We start from the raw sequence: 18,711 nt of genomic DNA on the forward strand, positions 1-18,711 counted from the left end.
ATAAGTACTATTGCTATTGCTAGAGTTAATTTCTTAAATCTAATCAACACTCTGTCAAGGTTCCAAGTAATACACCCATAGCAAACAAAATTCCGAGGCAGGTAGATTCCTCAAAGAATTGTTTTATTGGACATATCATATTGGCACAGTTCTGGTGAAAACCGACTTTGAAGGTTTCCACGGTTTTCACCTAATTAAAATTAAAAGTTTTTCCCCTTCCCCAAACTATCAGTCATGTGGTTCAATCAAGGCACTGTCTGGTTGCCTGGTAATGTCACTCTCTCTGACTAGGTGTGAGAATGTACTTTCTCAGGAGAAAGTATTTTGTTTTGGCTACAAAACCCCAGCTATCTCTATTCCCCCACCACCACTTCCCTATCCCTCAGCTCCAGTGTGGCAACACTAAAGCCTCAAAATGGCTTCAGTCAGGTCAGCTTCAGGGTTGATATACACTCCTTTAACTTTACCTATAGTTATGAAGTCAGACAATGAATTAGCAGAAATCAATTAGCAGAAATGATAAAGCTTACCACTGGTAAATCTTGCTTTACTATATAAACATGGGAAGATTCAGAGTAGCAAAATATAGGAACAACCTTTTTCTCTTAGTGCCCCAGAAGTCAACCTATTTGACTTCTGGCGGTTATTGCTTCTTATTGTTTTTATATTGAGTTTTTATCTTTGTCAATTGCCCAGAGTCACTGAAAGTGAATTGGGCGGCCATATACGTTTTCTAAAATAAATTATCAACAATGAAAAATTGAGCATATCAAGCTCAAATCAGATTTTATATATTGGCTGTTCTATACAATTTCTAAAACTCATTAAAAAAAACTGAGGCTCCTGTTCCTACATAATATTGAAATTTCTGACATGACAAGGATAAATGAATCATAAATTACGTGAGTAATTTTGTATTTTTTTAAAGAAGTCTATAATTAAAACATATTCATTGAGGTTACATAATTGTTATACAATAGGACAGGACTTTGTCAAGGCTTTGTCTCTACAGTTTATTTATGTAATGTATAATTATGACCATTTCCCATGTCACTGAAAGATAATCAAGCAACTGTTTTTTGCAAAAATGTGAGAACTTTAGTTTCTTATATTCTGTTTGTTGCAATGTCGATATTCATACATCGACTTTATCATGTTCTGCCAAAGAACCTAGAAGGATTGTGAACTGTGTAGATTTGAATGCATGGCAATTGTTAAGGCAATGAAGTCCGTAACTCTTCATATTATCTGAAATATAATAAAGAATAAGAACATTCTGCTTATTACTTTATTGTTTAAAATTAAATACAAAATCGTGCATTTCTAAGTCATCTCAAGAATGAACAATAATGGCCAATGTATCTTCTTTTGACAACAGGGGAATGGCTACAGCCCAGCACCTCTTGATCTTTCAAATGTTGTACTTTCCAGAGAACTCCAGGTTTGTCTTAAAGTGTCCAATATTTTGTAGAAATTGAAATGTAGAGAAAATTTGAAACATTTATAGTCTGGCTGAATCTGTGAGAAGAGTTTTGAAATTGGAGAAGTTCCTGACAAAGTAGAACTAGAAGAATTGTGACCCTTCCAGCTGCCTTGAGTGAAGAAGGGAAATTTCTGAAATGTGAGGCGTTCCTAATGAAGTGGAAGATAGAACTATGTGCTGTCTTAGTGTTCTATGTGGAGAAAAGAGAGAGAGAGAGTGACTTGACAAAATGAAATTCTCCAGTTTGGGTTGAAGATAGTGATAGAAGGGGTCCTTGGTGTTCTCTGAGCTTCCTTGTTTTCTTGTAGACGTTTCATTACCCAAACTAGATAACATCATCAGTGCTGGTAAGGAGTGCAGTTTGCTCTCAGTTCATATTCTAGTGGCTTGCCTGTCAGTGTTGGGGGAGATGGTTTTAAAGATTCTTTGTTTGGGCTGTTTGCTGATGACTCTGGCAGTTTCTTGTATTGTTTACTTGATTGTTGGTCTGATGTTAACCTTGGAATTAATCTATGCTGATCTGGGTGCTGATTGCTGGTGGAGAGGTGCTTGGGTCTTTTTGTTCCCTTTTGGGCTGGGTGATAGTCTCTTTTGCATAGTCTATAGATGTAGTTAATGTCTATGTGTCTATTGATGGCCGATTTGTCTGGCATTTTTGGACTTGGCTTGATCTAGGATGGTCACATTTTCCCAATTGAAACTATGGTTAAATCTGTCTATATGGTGTGAAATTTAAGAATTTTCATCATGTCCTCTGGCTGCTAGTTGGTATTTGTGGAATGTTCTGCAAGACTTGTCTGCCCTACATAATGGTAGTTGCAGTTCTTTCATTGTATGTTGTAGATGACTTCTGTTCTATCTTCTGGTGTTGTTGGGTCTTTTGGTCTGCTTAGGATGTTTTGAAGGGCTTTAGTTGGCTTGTGTTTTATGCTGATTCCACGTGGTTGTAGTAATCTGTTGGTGGTGGCTTCTTAGATATTCTTGATATATGGCAGTATGATTCTTCTTAGGGATTGTGTTGGTTCTGCTGTATTGGGTTGAGTGGTCAGTGACTTTTTGACAAAGTTGCACGGATAGTGATAGAAGAAGGGAAATCCCCCTCCCAGTTGTTGGAATCAGAAGGAAAAAAGGGACAAGCTCCCAACATTTCCAGACTCACGAAATGTAGATGGAGCATAGAAATGGGGATGGACTGAGATACATAGAAGTGGCTACCAGACACTGATAGAGACAGATGGCTTCCTCTGTAGTTGAACTTTGCTTAAAGACTTTTTTTCAAGTCTAGCCTTGGTAAAACAGTAGTACAATGTCAGTGCAATATCAGGGATTCTTTAATTTATTACCTAGAGCTGGCTTGAAAGCCTAACAGATACTGTAACTTCATTGACACATATCCACTATGAACATAAATATTTTTGCTGGCAAAAATTTACAGATTCCTTTCAGTGTATTTGTGAAATTGGGGAAAATGCATCACTTACATTTATTTAAATTGAACTGCCACTTTAAATTGTTCCTTTGGGAATTATTATGGGAATCAATACTGTGATTTTTTTGTACCAGGGAATAGAATGGTATCTACAAATGAGCCAGCTGATTGCTTAGATCTAAACCAAGATAATTTATGAACATTTTTAAAAACATTAATCCCAGCAGAGAACTTTGAGGGAGTACACTTCTTATTTTCTTCCATTGAGAAAATTGCTTATTTGCTTTGCATTCTGGTTTTAACCAAATAATAATATTGCTAAACTGTTCAGGAGTTTGAAGATATCTACCCTACATTCTATATTCTGGGTGAAAAAAAAGAAAATCCTCATTGTGATAACAAAAAGTTTTGTTAGATCTCTTCGAGCACTTTATAGCACATGGAAAAGCAATATGGAAAAGAATTGTCCCTAAGCAGATATTTTCATTAATGTACCTCCTTTCTCTACATGATACTTAAGATCATTTATGTTAATGACATATATCATTACAGCAAATAATGCAATATATGTTTCAATGCAATGATATTATCTATGGTTTAGCACATGGTTATTTTGATTTTTAAATTATTGTTTCTTGATTTCTTGGTGATATAGGGAATGGTAGAAATAATAGCAGAAAACTATCATAACATTTGGGCAAAAAAGAAGAAAATGGAATTGGAAAATAAAGGTAAAAATGAAATGTTTTAATCAGCACCTGACATTTGATATAGGAATATATGAAAATACCAAAAACATGATAGTAATTGTCTATGAGTATTTTCAAAATTTTGCTATTGCAGTAAGAATTACTAAATTATGGTTTTCCTATAGGAGGAGGTGGTCATCCATTGTTGGTACCTTATGACACGTTGACGGCCAAAGAGAAAGCTCGAGATAGGGAGAAAGCCCAAGAACTATTCAAATTTCTTCTTGTAAATGGCATTGCCATATCTAGGTAAGTTATGCATCACATACAAATAAGCTTCTCTGTTCAAATATTTTGTTCTGAGTGATTTTAGCAAAAACTCAAGCAATAACTTAGTATCTTAAATGAAATAAGGGGCAGTTTTACATGCACAACATACACATGGTACTCTGTTAACAACCACTTGTTCAAGGAACCATTCAAAATTAAGAGGGTGCGGAGTAAATGATAGTTGTGATCCTAGTTACATCAGTCTCAACCTTCCTACATTCACATGATCACAATTCAGTTGCTTTGTGCCTGGCTTGCAATTTTGTCATTCATTCATTCATTCATTCATTCATTCATTAGAATTTATCAAACAAAAACGAGAACAAGAATAAAAGAAAAAAAATACAATGACAAGGATGATAGGCATGTTAGTGCACTTATGCACGCCCTCCACACTGCATTATCCTGTGGTCACCTGGTTACCATTTGAGACCTTTTTTGGCAGCTTTTTCCAAGCAGAGCTAATGGGAAAATCACCAGGAAGATAAAAATGGTGACCCCCATGATATCCTTTCTTAATAACCTGCAGTGATTTGTCAGCAGTGCTGGAATTTCCATCACTAAGTGTGCAATCATGTAATGTCACACTTTATGACTTTGGTGCTTAGCAAGGGAAACTATGTGGTAATATAATTCCCAGCTATTCAAGATAGGCAGACTCTTTTCATTTTTACATTAGTTGGTTTGTAGCACTACTTAGGAACTCTTACCTTCATAAGGGACTTATGAAGGAGAAAGTATTTTGATTTGGCTACAAAACCCCAGCTATCTCTATTCCCACAGAAAATTAATAGAAGAGATTATAATTATTGATAACATTTAAGTAAGAACAAATGGAATAGCAAGATGCTAGCCATATTATGGATTGAGAGAAGGTGGTCCTCCCTTCAATTTTTCTCTCCCCTTCCCATTATGACATAAAAAGGCAGCTTTTCCATAGAAATATGTCTCATTTGTGGCACCAGTCAAAGGTCAAAATATTCTTAATTGCTTTTTGCTTCCCGGAGGGAAATATATTTTGACGTCAGGCACCAATAAATTTTATTTTCAAAGATTTTGAGAAACTCATCTTCCCCTCTTTTCAAAGTTATTCCACAGTCTTACTATTTCATGACTGTCTTTCATGCAGATAATTCATGGAGATATTTCCTTTCCATTAGAAGGGGGCACAATCCAGGGACTGAAAACTGCTCAAGTGACAGATGGGAGGAGCATCAAAGGCAGTCAGTATTTGATTGGGTTAGAAGGCACCAAGGGCAATCACGTTGGTTGGTTGGTGAAGTTAGGAAATAGTCTTCATTACTTCTCCTAGCAACTGATGGAATTGCACAGTAAAATCACTGTTCAGTGCAGTATTTCAGAAATAATGTGGAAAAAATGGTTCAGAATTCAGAGGAGTGTAAGCATAACACGCTACAACTCTTTAGAACAAATGCATGGTCTTTGTAACCATGCAAGACATGAACAGTCTTGATATATTTTGATCATGATATAAAGAGAATAGATACATACTTGTAAAAAATACAAACTGGAATATTATTTTCACATTACTGTTAATGTAATGTGAGTACTGTCATACTGTTAATGAGAGTATTGGAAATCTTAATTTATATTTAGAAAATTCATGCTTTCTACACACTGGCCTCAAAAACTGGCTATAGTTCCTCTATGGTTCTTTTGCTGTCAGTGACAATTAAAATCAAATTTTAAGAAAATAAATAGATATTAATACCAATCTCATCCTAGTTGGCCAGTAAATCTATGCTCCAAACAATCTTGTAACCTAATTTAAGGAGGTAAATGCTAAATACGTACCATGTTCAATCATCTAATTTCTAAACATAATTTTTAATAAACTGATTTAAAGTGACAAAAACTTAATTTGCAATAAGCATAGTGTTTCAAGTTTTTTTATGCTGCTTGCTAAATTTTTTTTAAAAAAACTATAGGTTAAACTTTTGTTTCACTAGAGGCTTAAATGACCTGGAATTGGATGCTTCATCAATGGAAAAGAGGTTTGCTTATAAATTTCTCAAAAGGATCCTTAAATATATTGACTCAGCTCAAGAATTCATTGCACATTTAGGTAAGTTTTGTTAATGTTTTTAAAAGCTAGTAATGAAAAAGATACCTATTGTTGCACCATTGCTTACATTAAGTATTTTTATTAGCATTATATTTATTACTGGTACTATAGTAATGAATATTCATTCCCTCATGAGATGATGTGACTCAGAGAGGGTCCAGATTCTTCTACAAATAGGAGATGTTAGAAGAAGTGGAGGCCCTGGCCAGTTTTCCTACTGAAGAATTGAAACCAACTCACTGTCCTCTACCCCGGTTTCCTTGCTTTAGGATGCATTTCTGTGATCAAGAGACAAGATGACAAGCTAACTATGAACATGGTCTTACATGTCCCAGTATTTCTTCTTCAGAGAGGAAAGGGGACTATTATTCTTGGCCACATGAAGTTTTCATTTTAATAGGAATAGGGAATGGTAGGGAGATTCAAATAGGAGAATTAATGTCATTAGGAGCCTAGCTCCACTATGCTGTGTAATATTTTCTTAATCTTGTTTGCTCCTTCAGCTACAAATTGTATGACATGAAAAAGATAATTGCATAATTGCAGTATTTTATTTATTTATTAGATTTATATGCTGCTTTTTCTCAGAAGCTTAAATGGGGATATTTCTTCATTTTATTCTGTCAGCAACCAATCTGTGGAGATGAAAATGAAAGAGAGAAAGAGTGACTGATCAATATCAATTTCAGTAATTAAGGGTGCTTGTTATGTTTTCCTTCAGGAACCCAAGACAATGTCTTCTTTCCTCCTTTTTTCCTCCCACAATAAATCCCTGTAGAGAAACTTGAGCTGACGGATAGTGACCAGCCCAAAGCCACCTTGTGAACCTCCATAGTTTAGGATGAGTGTGAATGAGATCTCTGTGGTCTTTATCCAACACACTGCACTCAACAGAACACTGGATGTCTTAAATATTTTTCTCCATATGTAAAATAAAGTTTTAATAGGGGAAAGCAGCAATTTAAAAAACTTACTCCACATATTATTTTCTTAGCTTGATTTGTACTTGTTTTCACCTCTTGAAAAATCCAAAGCAGCTCTATAATCTTCAACTAGTTCTTCCCCCTTTTCTCACTGAAGCTGAAAATAAATTTAGCAGAATGCAGAAGAAAGGTACTATATGTACAAAAGATACAGTAATGTTCTCTACAATGACAATTTTTTTTTCAGAAAACTCTTTCAGAACTAGGAATTGGAATGAATGGAACTTTCTTACATTGATTCAAATTTATAAATTTGCAAGTAGTATTGACTACACTCAATGGAGAGGATCAATAAATAGAACCATATGTTTAGCGTTCCTGCAGAATAAATTGTTGCTGCTTCTGGAATTCCACAAGCTTAAATACTGTGACAATAATCCTGCCTAATGTTGTTTATCTTTACTTTGTTTCTTCACAGAAGCCATTGTTACCAGTGGAAAAACTGAGAAATCTCCACATGATCAAGAAATCAAATTCTTTGCCAAAGTGAGTAATGTGTTATCTAAAACAATCTTCTTCAATTCCAACATTCTGATAATTTTGAGAGCTGTGTGTAGAATAAAACATCTGATTTCACTGTAGATCATAGAAGAAATCAAGAAAAATAAATAAGAAAAATATATAAAGTTCCAAAATTATTCTATGGAGGTACAAGTTTAAAAATTGTTCTTCTACACTAGGGGTGTCAAACTCATGGCCCGCCAGCCAGATGCGTCACATGCTGACCATGTCCAGCTCTGGTTTAGCGAAGGGGAGAAAAAGTCATGATACGTCACATGACGACAATGTGACACCGCGAGTTTGACATCCCTGTTCTACACAGAAATGGTTGTGATTTAAATTCAAATTCAAAGTATTTCATTTAAGCCATAAAGCCAATAGTAATAATCCACTGAAACCATAATTTCGCCAGTATTATTTGTTTTCAGAGTTTATTTTATTGTCAATATTTCTATGTTGAGCTTTATCTTATGATTATCAATGGTTCTATGTCATTGATTCACTTGTTAGCTAAGATGTTATAAGCATACATGAAAGTAATGCTGTGATAGTGCTATAGATTGCTGTTGAGCACAAATGGTGTTGAGATACATACATTATTCTAATGATTGATTACAGTGAGATATCATACACTTGAGTTTGGTATGCATAGAGCTTCTCCTGCCATTGTAGATAATTGGTTTAGTATACAGGGAGTCTAGAGGGCACTGTAATGAGGAGTTCTCATTCTTCGTAATTTTTGTTATTTATACATATGTATTCTACATCAGCACAGTTACTACTCAGAATGTTTTAGAGCTCTAGTCTTTCATTGGGTCTGTGCTATATCAGAAGGTGTAGCTCTTTCCAACTCTCTCAGTTCTCTTCTGACCACTAATAAAGGTTAAACCAGCAATAATAGATTGAATTGTTCTTTGTCCTTGTGGCCATTTCTGCTATTTTTTGTTGAAACCAGGAAGTGCTTCTGCTATCTGCTATGGATGTAAGTTCCCATATTGTTGACTTCTCTGCTTCAGTGAAGGGCACATGGTAGATTCTGTTCTTTTCTGTACTAAGCCTGCTAAAAGACTTTACCAGGCTTACTACAATTATTGTTTTCCTTCAAGCATTAAATGGTGCACCTGTAGTAGCCTCAATAACCAAGAAAGCCTTATTTCGTTCATCAGTTATCCCATCGTCCCACATCAGAACCCATTTATTTATTTACTTATTCCAAGCTACTCATGCCAAAACAATTCTGATTATACCCCTTCATACAGTATTAGGATTAAAAACTACTAAATATAACAAAATATAAGTCAAATCAATAACAGTAAGTTATTCATCCAAACCCATCACTTGGCACTACAACCTTGGCAAGAAACAACCAACAGTCCATTTTTTCTTCATGAGCTTTTTAGAAAAGCTAGGATTTCACAGGCTCCCACAATGCTAGGAGGGGCACATTGTCCTGATTTCTGGAGGGAGGCTGTCCCAAAAAAGGGAAAATTTCACTGATAGGGCTTGCCCTTTCTGACAATAAAAGTGCCTCCGGATGTGGAGCCATGGTAAACTCTCTTAAATCTCATTGGTTGAGTAAAGTTTATACAGAATAGATAATCTGGAAGGCATTCACATCCAGGCTAAAAACAATCGCAGAAATAATTATAAGCATCCATAGGAAAGCTATAGAAGAGCAAATAACATGCTTAATACTCATGACAGAATCTCCCAACACAAACACATAATTGTTGCATTGTAATAATTATATCAGCGCATGTATGTTGCATTTTGACACCATCATAGTTTACAATGGACAACCTTGGACTCTGCCTTTGTATAGTATGGTGTAGAATAGCGGGAGCTCTTACAAAATGTCATTTTAAAAAGCCCAACCAGAGTTATTGTGCATATGTGTGCATTTATAGAACATCACTTAAAAAGCTACAGTACAAGTAAATAAAAACAATTCTATATTCTTTTGCTAGTATCAGCTCCTTGATATCTGACTTACCCTTGTGGCTTCTGGTGACTTTTCCAGATCTAATAATGATTCTCAATGAGTCAACCATGTCCTGGATGACTGAGAATCTCCATAAACAATGACTGTAAGAAATAGCTATCACTCTCTGTAGGTATCTTATAATCTCTGTAGGTATCTTATAATCTACAGTTTGTATACATTTTTACTTCTTTAGGTTCTGCTACCATTAGTTGACCAGTATTTCACCAATCATTGCTTGTACTTCCTCTCTTCCCCAACAAAGCCATTCGGTAGTAGTGGATATGCTTCCAATAAAGAAAAAGAAATGGTAGCAAGGTATGTAGAAAGAAAACATGTATATAGCAATGTACATTAAATGAATCAGTAATGGAATTAGTTGCATATGATTCAAGTCAATGTGCTTGTGTAACAGAAATCTATCCATAAAGGTAATTCTCGATTTACAACCACAATTGGAACATTGACTAAACTATGCACCATATAAATAGATGTATTGTCACTATAATATCATCAAGGGCACAAAGTCACATTCTTTTAATTATTAATTACAGGTATGGCACCTAACACCATTTACTAAAATTGTGTGTGGTGGGGAGGGGGTTTCTTTAGTTTCTCTTATTTATAACTTAGTTATGGTAGTCCTGCTTACAGGGGCCAAGTGCTATATTAAATCTATATTGATTTTATTTCATTGCGTAGTATTGAACAATGTAAATGGACAGGATATGATAATGTATTCATGTAATATCATTTTTGTTTGATGCAGAAATATTTGGAGCTGGTAATTCTAATAAAAGACAAAATCCTTAGCCTAAAAATTTAAAATTCCTGGGAGTAAGTTTTCCACAGGGGATGCAATCTGAAACTTCAAAAATATAACCAAAAACAAACCCACCTGCCTTAATTTTCACTTTCCCAAGTCCTAACCTTCTGTCCAGACATGTATGCTTTAAATGATCTTTGAAAAATGTTGCTTCCTTTCTTTTCTACACCGTATGTAATATATTTTTTTCTTATAGAACATCTAGTTCTTTTTCCAAAACCACTTTTCAGCCAATTTGTAAGATTTCTTTCAAAAACCTGGCATTAAAGATTACAATCCTAATAGCTCTCATATCTGACAATAAAGGGTTTTAACTTTATTTTTAAAAAGGAAGGTAGATAGTATGACATTTATTTAAAGATTATATATATCCTTACGGGGTGGGTTCTACTTACCTTTACTATCGGTTCGCAACGGGATCGCGCGCGCTCACTTCGCTCCCATGTGCCCCTTGCTTCTCGACAAGGGCGGTGGGCGGGGCCTCCCGCTGGTTTTACTACCGATTCTTGCGAACCAGTCCGAACCGGGGGCAACCCACCACTGATCCTTACCTTGATTACTACTATCACTATGAGGAAAGCTAACAGAAGAACCTAATATATTCCTAAACTAATTCTACATTCTGTCATATTTAGGAATTGATTCTCCTACCATTTTGCCATAAACGATTCAGCCTTTAGGCAATCTGAGGATAAGACTTTCTTCTAATACACAGAGAGCACTCAGTACATTTTTAAAAAGATCTCAGTAGGTATTCATTTCACTGAGCTTTAGATCTCTTATTTATTTTCTTCCCTCATTTCTTAAGGTTTTTAAAATCTTTATTTTAAAACATAACAGTTATCAATAAATTAAATTATTAATGGCACACAAATGGGAATATAATACTTTAGGCATTCAAATTAGTAATATATCACAACCTTACTTGACTTGACTGAACAGATACCTTTATCTTCTCTGAAGTTCTCTTACAAGATAAGGTGGTTCTTCCTCTCACTGGAGGTTTCAGTGGGCTCCAATGGCCCCTGGAAAGTTAGACTTTTAAAGTAGATGACAAGTACCAGCTGTCAGTGTGTTTTCCACTCCATTCCCCCCCTCCCAGAAAAATATTTTAATGAATAATTACCATGGGATTTTGGTGAACATATACCAGCATTTTCACAATTGTCTGCTTGCTGAAAAATAGAATTAATAAAATAGAATTTATCATTTCCCCCTAGTTTAAATTGTAATCGTATAAAGCAGGGGTGTCAAAGTCACAGCCTGCAGGCCGGATGCATCACGCGCCTGCCACACCCACCCCCGATTTAGCAATGGGGGAAAAAGTTGAGATACATCATGTGACAACAACGTGACACCGCGCGTTTGACACCCCTGGTATATAGCATTTCAGAAACTGTTTAACTTCAAAAACAGTTAAATAAATGTCACAGGAAATAGAGGGTTTTTTGAAAATAATATTTACTTTTTTCTAGGTGTTAAAATATGTAGGCTTATTGTATTTCTAAAAACAGTTACAGCAACTGTTTTTCAAATTAAAAGGAGACATAGTTTTTGCTTAGTTGTTATCCATGCAAATACTTTCTGTGTATGCTTCATCCTCTTATTTATTTTTTGTTTGTTTGTTTTAGCCTTTTCTGCAAACTTGCTGCTCTTGTTAGACATAGAATTTCACTGTTTGGTAAGTTAAAAAAAGGTTTTGCAGAAGTTTCAAAGCGTATGAAGTTTAGTTTGAGTTGCTTCGCACGTGATTTATTGAGTTTTTCAACCCCCGGTAGGCCAACCATGGATAAATCCAAGAAAAGAAAAGTTTCAGAAGAAAACAGAACATTTAATTCAACAACATATGCTAGCTCAAGAAATAGTCAGGCACGGGAAGGGTTTTGTGGCTTCCGGTGTTTTCTTTTCTGTGGGAAACTGGTCAAATGGCTCTTTGAGTATTTAAGGTTGCAAACCTCTGCTCTACGAATAGGAAGCCAAAGTATTTTTTTCAGCAAGGATCTGAGGTTATGAATATAAATGTGAAATAGAGTTCAGATAGAAGATAAAGAAGATGTACTTTTGTAGTTCCTCTATGAATTTCAGGTAACTTGTAGCTAACCATAGCAGAAATAATTAGTGGAAAGGTTATGAGCTTGTTGTTTAGAATAATTATGGAGTTCTAATACAAAACGTATTGTAAATAAAATGCCACGACAAAATCCTGTTCAAAGGAGACATGTCTCTATTGACATTTTAAATCACAAGTGAGTAGCCTGTAAATGACATGTGGCCTCAATAGCTTCAATGTAGGCCCTCTACTAGTTCCCTAGATTGCACTGCAAACATGCTGAGTTTATCATAGGGAATTTTAAAAATGATTTTAACTGGTATAATAGGTAGAAAGGCTGCTACAAAGAAGTTGCTTATCAATACTTGAAATATAGAAATATTAATGGGGAAAAATTTACAAAAATCAAGCATTAATGTCTGAGTAGTGTTTGCATGCTTGGATGAAATAGCAAGAAAAAAGAAGAAAAATTTCAGCTTTCATTATTAGAATATGATAGCAGGTTTCCCTAGTATAAATACTTTTGGTACACATTTTATTTAAAAACAATTTTCTTGTAGAGAATTTTTAAAGAACAACAATTGTTATTTCCTTCAATTTTGATTAGGTAGTGATGCTGCAACAATGGTTAGTTGCCTACATATCTTAGCTCAGACTCTAGATACAAGGTAAGTTTGATTATTTACTCCTGTTTTCCATTCCTACCAGTCAGTAGTAAAAGGAGGAGAAGCTGTGTTGGGCTGCTGCAGCAAGATAAAGTAATATACAGTCTCAGAGCACGATAAGAGCGAACACATTTATTATGGGTTAGGCTTTCCTGGGCGAGAGTTCATTTCCATGGATCAGTGAAGTGGTCTGTTGTTAGATATTAAATTGCCATTAGGTTTTTTTGTGTTTTTGCTGATGTAACTGAAGTATTTTTTTACAAGTTTTCTCTCTACAATTTCTACTCACTGAAAGATTACAAATTGTAAATTCTTCTTTTATAGAGAAGCTTAAATCATATAAGGTTCCTTTTGCAGTTTGAAACAGGGTAGCTTAAATGCAAATTTACCAAATAGTAAGAATTTTATGATAATATATAAAAGATAAAATATTGTATATATTATCATTCATCTTTTTAATGTACATGACATATAAATCCCACCTGGGATTAACACAGATTGTGTGAATAAATGCAAACAATAACCAATAAACATTAATTAATAAAATAATATTTAACCATACAGATAGTTGCTTTCTAAATGACGTTTTCAAAATTATCTTGTAGAACAGTTATGAAATCTGGCTCAGAGATGGTTAAAGCAGGATTGCATGCTTTCTTTGAAAATGCTGCAGAAGATCTAGAGAAGACATCAGAAAACCTTAAACTTGGAAAATTTACCCACTCCCGAACTCAGATTAAAGGAGTCTCACAAAATATCAACTATACAACAGTGGCACTGCTGCCTATCTTAACATCCATTTTTGAACATGTCGCTCAGCATAATTTTGGTACTGATTTGCTTTGTAAGTCTAATGTTTTAGCTTTTTATTTTTAGTCTAGAAAATTGTAATAAAGGAGGCATGAATGTGGTGTTATTTATCCAAAAGATCTAAAATATGTATAAAAATCAAATCCTGGGTAAGGCTCAAATCTTCAAATAATTCCAAAATGATTGAATGGTGCTAATAAAATACTTTTTCTTCCATATTAGTGTTAAGTCCTCACAGATACGACGCTGTATAGACTTGCGTGTTGCTACCCGTCCCCGATTGGCTGAAGCTTCCTGGGTTGCCGCACGGGAAGCTGCGCGGCCTCCGATTGGACGATCTGGTTGAAAGCCGGCTATTTAAGCAGCTGTCAGCCAATTTTGTTCTGTTCTGTTGCACTCGTTATGTGTTAGCTGTTACGTTAATAAAGATCTGTTCTGCTAATCTCTAGCCCATGCCTTTGTTCTACAAATAGAGCATTGGCGACGAAGGTGGGATCGGTGGTGTACATCTGAGGTAATTTGACGGCGGAACCTCCACCACCCTCCTAGCGCTGCCATGTCTACTTTCTTGCTGGCGTTCTCTCCCTTCGTTCCTGCATCCAAAACATGGGACACCTATATAGAACACTTCGAGTGTTTCATGCAAGCGAATGCCCTGACTGAACTTTCTAGCGCTCGCAAACGGGGTTATTTCCTCAGCTCCTGTGGGAGCGAGATTTTTGGTGCTGCTAGGGCTCTAGCTGCGCCTCAGCAAGTTTTTGACATTCCTTGGGAGACATTGGTAGAGAGATTAAAGAACCATTTCTCCCCTACCCTGTCTCGCATTGCGCGATGCCATGCGTTCTGGCAGCGCTCACAAACGGAGGGTGAATCCGTGAACGATTACATGGCTTCTTTACGCTCAGCAGTCCTTCATTGTGAGTTCCGTGATCACTTGGATGAGATGTTGGACCAGCTGGTCTGCGGGATCAAGGACTTGAAGCTACAACGGCGCCTTTTGGCCCGCTCAGAGCTGACCCTCCAAGTCGCTCTGGACGAGGCCAGGGCTGCCGAAATATCCGGCTGATCGGCCGCTGAAATCCACCGTTTCCAGACGCCCTCATCAGCGACTCCTAAGCCCCTGTCTGTCCATTACAAGGACTCAGACCTGGTGGAGTCCTTCGAAAATGAGAGGGAGGTGAGCCGCCTCAAGGTGACTCAACGGAAGTGCAGTGCATCCACCAAACTTTTAAAGCTTGCGCAGGACAATTGCTTGGGCTGTGGCGGCAACCATCGCAGAACCGACTGCCGTTTCAAGACTGTCGTGTGCCGCCACTGCGGCAAGAGGGGCCATTTGTCTGCAGAGCGCCCGCCCCAATGTCCGACATTCCCTCCGGCCCCCTTCCGGAGTGCCGCCGTGGACGGAAAGTGGCTACTCGCCGCGAGGATTGCCTCGCTGTCACCCGCTACAAGGACCCTCCTGACATTGCTGTGAGCAACGCCTCTTCTTCAGCTTCTGCCAGCAAGCTATTCCTCACAGTGGGTTTGGAAGGAGCGGCCTGTAAAATGGAGGTGGACCCGGGGTCCTCCAACTCACTCATAGCGTGGGCGACCCTCTCTAAGTTGTTGCCGGGGTTGTCCCGCCGCCGGCTCAAGCCGTGCCCTGTTCTCTTAAAGGACTATCAAGGGAAGGCTATCCCCACTCTGGGGTATGACACTTTCCTGGTGTTTTTCCGTTCGTTCTCTGGTAAATTGCCACTAATTGTGGTAAGGGACGACCGCCCTACCCTCTTAGGGATGGACTGGTTTGCCGCTTTAAAATTGTCCATTTCTGGAGTACATAGGGTAGCCCCCGACGTTCAGTCTTTCCTGGCCCGAGAATTCGTAGATGTGTTCTCGGACCAGCTGGGTAAATATACAGGTAGGCCTATATCCTTCAATTTGGACCCCAGATGATGCCAGTCCACCTCAAACTGCAGAGAGTGCCTTTAGCTTTGCGCCCACGGGTAGATGCAGAGCTAGATAAGCTTGTAGCTCAGGGCGTGTTAGTCCCTGTGGATCATTCGGCTTGGGAGACTCCTATTGTAATTCCCTTAAAACAGGACGGCTGAATCAGAATTTGCGCTGACTATAAATGTTCTATTAATAAGGCGCTGCAGGCCAATCCGTACCCGGTGTCAGTAGTGCAGCACTTGCTGCACTCCCTGGGTCATGGCAAGGTATTTGCCAATCTGGACCTGGCCCAGGCGTATCAAAATTACCGGTTGATGAGCTGACGGCCATGGCCCAAACCATTGTCACTCACCGGGGTGCATTTAAATGCACCCGGCTTCAGTTCGGAGTGAGTGTTGCCCCGGGAATATTCCAAAGCATCGTGGAACGATTCCTTCAGGGAATTCCCTGGGTGGTACCCTACTTCGACGATGTTTTGGTCTCCGCTGGAGACCAATCCGACCTCCTAGCCAAGCTGCGGTCCGTATTAGGCCGTTTGCGCAGTGCCGGACTCCGCCTCAAGAGATCGAAGTGCATTATAGGAGTTCCGGAAGTGGAGTTCCTGGGGTTCCTCATCGACGCCCAGGGAATCCACCCTACCCCTTCCAAGGTCGTGGCCATTAAAAACGCCCCCACGCCCACATGCAAGGCGGAGCTGAAGGCGTTCCTTGGACTCCTCAATTTTTACTCTATTTTTTTGCCTCATAAGGCATCCCTTGCTGAGCCCCTCCACCGTCTCCTGGACTCTAAGTCGTCCTGGAGGTGGAGTCGCGCCGCCGCCGCGTCATTCCAAGCTGTCAAAGACACGCTGAAATCTAAGGCGGTTCTCGTCCAATACGACGAGAGCATGCCCTTGACTTGCGATGCCTCGCCTTATGGCATTGGCGCCATTTTGAGTCATGTCTTCCCAACTGGCATCGAGGCGCCGATTGCCTTTTATTCCCGTACCCTTTCCGCACCGGAAAGAATTACAGCCAATTGGATCGTGAGGCTCTGGCAGCAGTCGCCGGAGTCAAACGATTCCATGATTATCTTTATGGCTGGTCCTTTACACTGGTCACCGACCATAAGCCCCTTCTAGGGTGCTCGCCGGTGATCGGCAAACCCTGGTCATGGTCTCGCCCCGCATGTCCCGCTGGGTGGAGTTTTTGGCCGGGTACTCCTACCACCTAGTCTACCGGCCTGGCTCGGCCATCTGCCATGCCGATGCTTTGAGCCGGTGCCCTGTGCCTGCCCCGGACTCAGATCCGGCTCCTGCCTCTTCAGTCCTCCTCGTTGAGGACTTCGACTTTCCCCTAACGGCTTCTGATATCAGCGCTGGGTCCCTGGCAGACCCCGCTATTTCCAAGGGCTAAGACCTGGGTCCGTAGGGGTGGCCTGAAGGTTCCGTGCATGCAGATCTCCTGTCCTTTTTCCGCAGGCAAAATGAGCTGTTGACCCAAAAGGGCTGTCTCCTTTGGGGAAATAGAGTCATTGTCCCTGAGGGGTTGCGGCGCCCCATTCTAGCCCATCTACACAACGCTCATCCGGGTATCGTCCGCATGAAGGGGCTGGGCCGCAGCTATGTGTGGTGGCCCGGCATGGATAACGAGATTGAGCAGTGGGTTGCTACGTGCCCCCAGTGCCAAGCATCCCGGCCAGCTCCCCCTCCAGGGAGTGGGAGGTACCCCAGGCACCGTGGGCCCGAATCCATATGGATTTCGCTGGCCCCTTCCAAGGTCATGTTCCTGGTCGTCGTAGATGCCTACTCTAAATGGGTAGAGTTGGCTCTTATGCATTCTACAACGTCCGATGACGTCATCCGGGTCCAGGAGGGGTGGTTCGCAATGAATGGTCTACCTGATACCATACTTAGCGATAATGGGCCTCAGTTTATGTCGGCACAATTCCGACGGTTTGTGGCCAAACTGGGCATTCGCCATACAACGACGGCCCCTTTCCATCCGGCCGCGAATGGAAGGGCGGAAAGGGCCGTGAGGTTGGCTAAAGAGGCGCTTAGTCGCCTGGGTACTGCAAATTGGCATCAGAAAATCACCCAATACCTATTAGCTCAGCACACAACCCCATGCCCAGATACCAAGACAAGTCCGGCTGAAATGCTCATGGGTCGGCGGCTCCGGACAGTTTTGGACAGATTACACCCAGCATACACACCCGAAGTTCCAAAGCGCCTTACGTCCCAGTGTTGGGCATTCACGGTCGGAGACCCTGTCTATGCACAAAACTTCAGGACTGACTGTAAGTGGGTGCCGGGCCACATCAGCAAATTAACCGGACCCTACGCTTATAAGGTTCAGCTCGATGATGGACGCATCTGGAGGTGGCATGTGAACCAGCTATGGAGGAGGATCCCTTCAACAACAAACCTTCCATGTAAGCAAGCGGCACCTGCGGATGATGATAGGCCACCGCACACAACCATCAATGCTCCAACACCTGCTCCGCCTGCTGTCACCCGAAGCGTTCTCGTTGGCAAACTCACCTGTTTGATTCGGTTCTCCCGCGCCGGCCATTGTTCTGCCCACTCCGCAACCGCAATCCAACAGCTCCCACGAGGACAGCGTTCCGGCTCCGCCTTCGCCAAAAGCCGGCCCTGAACTGAGGAGATCAGGGCGGAGCTGACGTCAGCCGACGTACTTAAATGATTACGCATGCGCTGTACTGGTGGGAAGGGGTGTTAAGTCCTCACAGATACCACGCCGTATAGACTTGCGTGTTGCTACCCGTCCCCGATTGGCTGAAGCTTCCTGGGTTGTCGCGCGGGAAGCTGCGCGGCCTCCGATTGGACGATCTGGTTGACAGCCAGCTATTTAAGCAGCTGTCAGCCAGTTTTGTTCTGTTCCATTGCACTCGTTACGTGTTAGCTGTTACGTTAATAAAGATCCGTTCTGGTAATCTCTAGCCCAT

The 18,711-nt window shown here is 39.8% G+C and overlaps 1 protein-coding gene across 10 annotated transcripts in view; it reads left to right on the forward strand.

The window, feature by feature from the left end:
• RYR3 (ryanodine receptor 3) overlaps positions 1 to 18,711 on the forward strand; it is a 290,814-nt gene that overhangs the window by 187,589 nt on the left and 84,514 nt on the right. For all 10 annotated transcript variants that reach the window (XM_087875404.1, XM_087875417.1, XM_087875406.1 and 7 more), the window contains exons 55-63: positions 1,379 to 1,441; positions 3,568 to 3,643; positions 3,787 to 3,910; positions 5,902 to 6,017; positions 7,419 to 7,486; positions 9,679 to 9,800; positions 11,940 to 11,989; positions 12,966 to 13,026; positions 13,629 to 13,867. In XM_087875404.1, coding sequence (XP_087731530.1) covers positions 1,379 to 1,441; positions 3,568 to 3,643; positions 3,787 to 3,910; positions 5,902 to 6,017; positions 7,419 to 7,486; positions 9,679 to 9,800; positions 11,940 to 11,989; positions 12,966 to 13,026; positions 13,629 to 13,867 — 919 coding nt within the window. The remainder of the gene's footprint in view (positions 1 to 1,378; positions 1,442 to 3,567; positions 3,644 to 3,786; positions 3,911 to 5,901; positions 6,018 to 7,418; positions 7,487 to 9,678; positions 9,801 to 11,939; positions 11,990 to 12,965; positions 13,027 to 13,628; positions 13,868 to 18,711) is intronic.

This window comes from Pantherophis guttatus, chromosome 1 (genome assembly GCF_059756535.1).
Source record: "Pantherophis guttatus breed Tessera chromosome 1, ASM5975653v1, whole genome shotgun sequence".
In the NCBI taxonomy this organism is placed as follows: domain Eukaryota; kingdom Metazoa; phylum Chordata; class Lepidosauria; order Squamata; family Colubridae; genus Pantherophis; species Pantherophis guttatus.